Source organism: Suillus subalutaceus (genome assembly GCF_016647625.1).
Source record: "Suillus subalutaceus strain FC151 chromosome Unknown DFJ58scaffold_674, whole genome shotgun sequence".
In the NCBI taxonomy this organism is placed as follows: Eukaryota; Fungi; Basidiomycota; class Agaricomycetes; order Boletales; family Suillaceae; genus Suillus; species Suillus subalutaceus.
In genome coordinates this window covers 1,884-9,700 of record NW_024540923.1, presented here as the reverse complement: position 1 = coordinate 9,700, position 7,817 = coordinate 1,884, and the positions used below count along the sequence as shown (strand labels likewise).

General features: G+C 48.5%; 1 protein-coding gene across 1 annotated transcript; it reads right to left on the bottom strand.

Annotated features, from left to right (window-relative positions):
- Nucleotides 1-4,083: 4,083 nt before the first annotated feature.
- Nucleotides 4,084-5,183, bottom strand: DFJ58DRAFT_850152 (uncharacterized protein; the record flags this gene model as incomplete). The annotated part of the gene is given in 8 exon segments (XM_041393744.1): nt 4,084-4,161; nt 4,194-4,253; nt 4,287-4,314; nt 4,456-4,585; nt 4,605-4,797; nt 4,856-4,888; nt 4,920-5,014; nt 5,102-5,183. The coding sequence occupies 8 exon segments, from the start codon at nt 5,181-5,183 to the stop codon at nt 4,084-4,086; spliced, it is 699 nt and encodes a 232-aa protein (XP_041234744.1).
- Nucleotides 5,184-7,817: the final 2,634 nt, after the last annotated feature.

Below are 7,817 nucleotides of genomic sequence, written 5' to 3'. Positions count from 1 at the left end.
CTCCAAGGTGGAAATACACCCGGTCATTTGTTATGGATGGAAATTTCAAAGCTGAACACCTGCATCCCATGAAGCCATTTGATGAAGTTTGGCTGTCAGATGGGTTGGGATTCATGGTGGGAAAGGACAGGTATAAAACGCATCTTGCAGAGGCTGCCGACACTTTAGAAAAATCAAGCTGCAACAATCACCGGGCAGTAAATCAAGCAAATGCGGCTCGGCACAAGCTGGAATCCATGGGCATCGGGGGAGTAGCCTGTGCGAGACACGGTTGCTTTGTTCCTCACTCAATGGTAGATTTTCAGAAAGGCGAAAGGCAAGCCGACCCAGCCATTGATATTCACGAGTTAACCATGCATCATTCGCAGACAAATGAACATGGACTATGGCCTTTGTGAGGCTGCCCAGCACAACATGGAAGGCATCACCAGGGCAGTCACCTTCTATGATATCAACTGTCAATACAACAAGCACTTTCGGGTTCGGGTGGATCGAAGCTGATTTCTCGAAATGGTTCCAGAATTGACCATCATTCTGGAATTGGGTTGTGGCACATCCACGGACATCAGGACAGCTGCTATGTCCGATATGCGTCAGATTTTATCGAAGGCATCGATCGGATTGATGGAGAGATCATGGAGACCCTATGGTCACGTCTCTACCTGATTTCCCCTGCTGCTTGGGGAATGTCATCCCCGCATCGAAAGGAATGTCTCAATTATCAGATGAATGATTCCAATTTCTGCAAGATGATCCGCATGAAAAGGACCCTTTGCCGAAAATACAAGCAGGCGAAGAATGGCATCGCCGAAAGTGAAAAGGCTTTTGACATACTCAATGAAGCAGCACCTGGCAATTCAAAGACAGAGTGGCTAGCCAGCAAGAGGATCGCTCAGTCCAGCAGAATAAATAATCCTGCAGCTATGGATGTATATGAGATTAATATCAAGAAGGGTTAGTTGACTTTGTCTCCATCAAAGTCTGAATTAATTTTGCATTCAGCACTGAGCAAAAAGGAGATCGAGCTTAGGCTACTAGAGGAGGGTAATGCCCGAAATGCAGCACCTGCTCGCAGATCTGTGGCGACATGGATATCAATGGGGTTGGCGATTGAAGAGGCTCAAATCACATTGCTCATCGAGGTCCGAAGAATTGGTAGAAGAACTACCGAGACACAGAAGTTAGACATCGCTCGGCAACGCGATCATCTCCAAGGCCAGATAGATGGATTCACTCGGTCTGCTATTACGCATCTTGGAGAGGGATTTGATGCAGATGATGATCCTGAAGACTTGTACTTGGACATTCTTGATGATCTCGATGATGACTTGGCAGACTTCACCGAGACATCTGACACATGGGCAAACTCCCCTGAGCTCACTGTAATCCCATTGCCATCAAACCTTGGGGTAGATCGATGCAGACGCTGTATGGCAGACGATCTCATTCCGCTGGAGATGTCTCTTCGTGAAGGGCAGGCCAATGACTCCCTTCACAACCTCCGAATTCACTTGTGCAACAAGGCGATTCTGTTTCGAACAACAGTTAGGCAAGCCAAATCCCAGGCCCTGAAAACTCGAGCTTGGTCCCAGGTGACATCGGTGCAGCAGGCAGTGTCCCTCCATGCCAGTATATATATGAAGACGAGGAAGCAAATGATGCAACTGGAGCCAGGGCAAGACCAGGTTCAGAAATACAAACCCCTGCTTCAAGAGCAACTCAAAATCAGCACTGCCGTCAGTGATCCAAATGCCCAAGGTCAGCGAAACGAGTCCCTCGCTTGGTTCTGGTCAGTCGAAGTCGACCTTGGGGGTCCCTATCACTCGTGAAATGAGGAATGTGAGTTTGGGCATGCTTGATGTGTCCCACACTCAGCTGATGGAGTCATCCGAAGTTTACCGAGTTCATTGGCTCCGGGCAAAGGCACTACGGGATCGATGGAAGGAAGAAATGATGTTGGTCCAATTGGAGATGGATTGGACATGTAACTTTTTCTTGTGGAAAGCAACCCAATGGGGTGACAGGATGTGCGAATCATTGGTGAAACACCTTCCGGGTCATGCATGCTACTCGGGAAGGCAATCCCAAACGTATTCATTGCTGGCACAGGATGCCCAGGCAGCATTTCAAGACCTGAAGACCGGGTTTATAGATGCTCGAGATGAATGAATTTTTTTTGCCAACGATATGAAACAGCTACTTTGACCCAAACATTTTAGTCTCGGGAATTGGCCGGGTCAACCCATGTTGGAGTTTGAAAATTTTTATCAATCAACCAGTGGCTCATATCTTGACCTCTGAACCAACTGCCATTGTCATTGTCATTTCCAGCTTCATAATCCTGCATTAACCATGTCTGTATTGCATACTCCCCCAACATCCCCTTCTATTTCTCAGACTTCCGGCAATGGGTTCCGACCCCTCACACTCACTCAGGCAGATATTGCAGCTACAATGTCAATGGCTGCATCTCGCATCCGAGCGTCCATCTCTCAATATCAGATGGAGGCTGCCCACACCCAGGAGCCTTCTGCTACTCGGATCACACACTTTAAAGCCGGGCTGCAATGGGAGATAGCTGTAAGAGGCTGATGACTGTGGTGGTCAATGCTGACATTTCCAACAGACTTTTGTGACTCCCATCCTGCAGTACTCAGCTGCAAGGAACATCATTTCGGTTGTTCCGAGCCCGGTTGCTCATATTCTTCAGTTGATTCCCGAGCTCACCTGGAACATGGTTCCGGACCACATCTTTTCATCCCACCTATGCCAGTTTCAAGACGTTGCAGATCTGGGGGATCCCTCCCGCATTGTATCCACCTATGGTACTCAATGGTGGACCAGATCAACTGCCATCCTGAACGAATTATGGCCATGGGATCAGGTATTCGCTAATTGTGTCTGTCACTACCAGCATTGGCTAGTAAGACTTGTACAGAATTTCCTTGAGTGATGACTAATCCTTTCTAGTCTGGCATTGAGGACGAACATCTTGTTGTTCCCGAGCAGGTGGATGAAAGCTCGCTTGCAACGCTGAAGGCACTGAGGTGGATGAGGGAACGCCTCCTGACAGTGATTGAGGATCAACAAGCTGGCATCCGTGAAAAGATGGCAGAGATTCAGATGTACACCGCCGTCCTAACCAAATTGAACCCAAGGGGACCAGAGTAGTTCTAGTCCTTCAGTTCAGAATGTTGAAGTCTAAATTCTGTACATGATGAAATAAGTACTGAAAATTACATACTGACTTTCAAATATCTGACCTATTGGTATATGCTGAGTCCTGCATACCAAATATCGAGTATCGAGATCCAGATATCTTGAGTCCCAAATATTGAGTCCCAAACATAGAGTCCCGGATATCCAGTCCCAAAGCCCAAGATTTGAGATGAGACTTGAAACTTGAACATTGCTATGAGTTGCAAGTTTTGAGTCCCCACTATCAACCATCGAGTCCCGACTACCGAGTCTTGAAACCCAAGTCCCGACAATCAAGTCCCACAGCCCAACTATCGAGTCCCAACCATTGAGTCCCAACCATTGAGTCCCGACAATCAAGTCTTGAAACCCACATCCGCACTATCAAGTCCCGACTACCAAGTCTTGAAACCCGAGTCCTGACAATTGACTCCTGAAGCCCGAGATTTGAGTGCTGACCATCAAGTATTGAGTCCCCAATATCGAGACCCGAAACCCGAAGCCTGAGATTCGACACTCGAAACAAATCAAAACTCAAAACAACACGACACTTTCTTGAATCACCGAGTACCGAAACCCGAGTACCGGGTACCGAGTCTTGAAACCCAAATCCGCACTATCGAGTCCCGACTACCGAGTCTTGAAACCTGAGTCCCGACAATTGACTCTTGAAGCCCGAGATGTGAGTGCCGACCATCGAGTATCGAGTCCCTATTATCGAGACCCGAAGCCCGAGATTCGACACTCAAAACAAATCGAAACAAAACTCAAAACATGACACTCATCAATTTTGGGAGTTGTTTTCTTGAATCACCGAGTACCAGGTACCGTGTACCGAAACCCGAAACCCGGTACTCGGTAGTCGGTGAAATGTGTACAACATCACTATGGAGTATACTCGAATATCGAGTCCCGACTATCAAGACCCGAAAACCCGAATGTCGAGTATGGAGTGCCTAATATCTAGTATCATGTGTTTGAAGGTGGGTACTAACATGGGTAACTACCTTTTCTACTTCTTCCAATCCAACCTTGCCCATCCACACGATGGAATCCTGGCATAAATATGAACAGCATCCCTCATATACCATGCCCAGGCAATCCGATCCCCTTCCACTGCATGAACCACTGTAGAGACTCGCGTTTCTGTGGGCTCATATGGGCTCATTTTACGAATTCTGGCAACTGGCCTTTACTGCACGACTTGCACCATCATCCATATGCGACTTCTATCATGTTTCTGGTCATTCCACACACAACGCGCAGCTTTCCCGCGAAACGCGCCATAGGCGCGCTACTTTCCCACACAATGCGCAGCATTCCCGCGCGCGCTTAGCGCGTTTCTCTCGCACTTGTCGCCCTACTCCATACGCAACTTCTGCTATGTCTCCAGTCATTGCGCATACAATGCACAGCTCTCCTGCAAAATGCGCCATAGGCGCAACACTTTCTCATGCTTTCGTGTTTCGCATTCCCGCGCGTGCGCTTAGCGCGTTTCTCGCGCTTAAGCGCACTCCATCGTGCATCATCCAGGAGCATCCATCCATCATCCAACCAGTTCCTAGGTGTGTCCCTTTTCGTTATCAGACCATATTTAGCCTATTACACTTTGTATTTCGTTATGCACCCTTACTTTACATCACTTTACCTCACTTACATACTTAGAGCGCTCCCTATTCGGCTCCGAGCCCTGGGAGAGCGCTTAGGTAGAATTTACATACTTTCGTGTTCGTTTTACACCACAGCTGACTACCACATCTTTCTACCACCATGTACTTGGCAGTTAGTTCCATGCAATGCATGCGTCCGTCATCGTCTTAAGGCCCTAGCATCAGTCTAAAGCTAGTGGCAGTATCAGTATCCATCTATATCCGCGCTTTTCACCATATTATCGTCTCTCTACACTTGTGCACTGCTTGCACTACCATTCCAGTTCTCTGCGCATTTTCGCCTTTCGCACTTTCGCCTTCCCGCGCTTCGCGCATTTTTCGCGTTTCACTTTCCCGCGCGCGCCTTGAGCGCGTTTCTCGCGCTTACATCGCCCTTTTGTCGCCTTTGATCAGGGTTGATCAGCATCATTTCGTGGATCCTTGCTTTCTTTGCTTCCCTTAAGGGTCGAACATATCGCACGGCATATCAAGACCCAACATAGAGAGTGTTTGCTTGTCATCTGACTTGCAGTCACCTTTGTTGTGTTACCCACACTGCATGTCTGACAATCCTTCCCGAAAACGCAATCATGCACCCCAGATCGTACCTGAACTCCAGCTGCAGGCTTGGCATACTCATCCGAGCATTAGAATAATTCCCCACGCTAGTGAGAATATCGAAGCATTCGGAAATCGATGAGGGGTCTCGATGATTCGGGGTTTCCCGATTGCATATGACGGTGAGGCTGTTAAACACCGTTGCCCAGTACTGGAGAGTCTCTGACATCTTCGGCAGTTCCTTGCTTCATGCCTTTTCTCTGAGGCTTGCAAAGGCTTGCAACCCTGCCCAGTACTGCTCAGGATGCATCACCCTGAGTGCCGCTGTGGCAATGGCTTTGAGGATGTTCTCGGAGGATGGTCCCTTCAATGATGCAGATACCTCCAGATCGGACTGATTCTATGGGATTGGTGAGTTTAACTACCGAGATCGCCATCTCATCAGATCCTACCTCATGCCCCTGGTGAAACCATGCCGGAGATAAATTAACGCATCCAGGAGTTAGGACATCATTTTCCGAGCTTGGTGTGAACCACTGTTGATTAGTCCGCCAAATCCCATCGAGCTTTATGCTTTGTTCGAGCATGGGAGCTAGCAAATCCGAGGCTGCCCAAATTTCATTCTGTATGTACCATTTGATGTCCAATATCCATCCAGTCACAATATATATAACACACCTGGGTGGCATCGGTCAAGGCGTCTGGGAGGTACCATGCGATGATGGCACCGGATGCATCAAGAATTGTCATGGGTATGTCGATCAACTTTGTGCCCTCATGGCCAGGAGGACACCTCTCGAGCAACTTTTCCTCTCTCTCTTCATTATGCCCCATGTCCTTCGGGGAGATCAATTTGCTATATCTGTCATATCCCGTATTCTGGACCTACGTCCGATGATGTTCCCACGCCTTCCGGACGCCTTCCGGATGCACATCCGGACCTCCATACCCTTATCCATGACTCCATACCCTTATCCATGCCTGCAGTCCTCCAGTCCACTATCGGTTTGGATCCGTACACCTTCGTACATCCATATATCCATACCTTCGGACCTCCGCAGCTAAGCCTGCTTCATCCACCCTTGATCCCATCGGATCCGAGCTCATCCTACCTGAGACTTTACCTTCCCTAGACTACCGGATGATATCCATGATCTATATCCTAGTCTCGTCTTCACCTAGATCTCCGGATCCGCTCATCCGATATCCAGACGCCTCATCCGATATCTCTAGACCTCCGGATCCGACCTATACTCATATCCGAAGCTCAAACCTTAAATCAGCGTCTATCTCCTTATGGTAATCCTCTTGACTCCGGACTTCGGTTATCTGTGTTTCCGTCTTGCTTATTGATCCTTGTACTTTGTTCATCTCCGAGTTCATTTGTTTATGTTCCGTTCATACTTACCAATATGTTTCCACATGCTCGTACATAGCATTTGTCTTCAGCTTACTGATCCTCTCGGATCCCGTCCAGTATATAAACCTCTGTACAACTCCTGTAAAGTTTCCTCAGTTCGAATATCATCTTAGATTCTGCTCAACATAGACTTGCTCTCTCGCATCCTAGACTTCACTCATTCTGATCTCGGACTTCGGTCCATCTTAGTATTGCCTTTCCTTAGGCCTAGGGAAGGATTCCCTAGGCCAACCTTCCGGTCCTCCGGATTTATCCTTCCGTCTATATCCATGCTTAGGGATTGACTCCCTAAGCCGAAGCTTTGCCTTTCCGGCATTTCCTGTCTTTCTGAGACTTCTGTCTAAACCCCGTCTATCCGACTCTACCATAGAGTAGTCTACCTCCGTCTGTTTCTACTCCGGACCTTGTCCGTTGTAGCCCTTCTTCTCTTGTCCTAGAATCCTGTCCGCTCCTCCGGTCCTCCGGACGTCGTAACCTTCGGACGTCGCAACCTTCGGACATCGTAACCTTCGGACGTCGCAACCTTCGGACATCGTAACCTTCGGACGACGCAACCTTCGGACCTCCGGACGTCCTGTCCTTCGGACCGCTCCTCCTAACCTATCCTGCTTTGGACTCTGTCCCTTGCAGCCTATCTTCTATGTGTTTCCATCTAGGGAGCTTACCTTCGGATCTAATGCAGCGGGTGAAACTCTTCCAGAGTTTCCTATACTCATCCGAAAGTTTCCCGCGCTCATCCGGAAGTCCTCCAGCACTCAACCAGAGTAGCCAGCCTCCGGAAGTCCTTCGGACTTCGTCGGATTCCATCTGGACTTCATTCCGAAATTAAGGGCACGTACTCGGGTAAGGGGCACAGCGCATGAGCTGAGGCCGAAGCCCTTCGGATCCGATACTACTTGAGTACGGTCTTAACAATATCTTGCAATATCGATCGGCATCTGAACTGTGATGAAGCAATTTGACTGATAAAATGAATTTTCCGAATCTGCAGG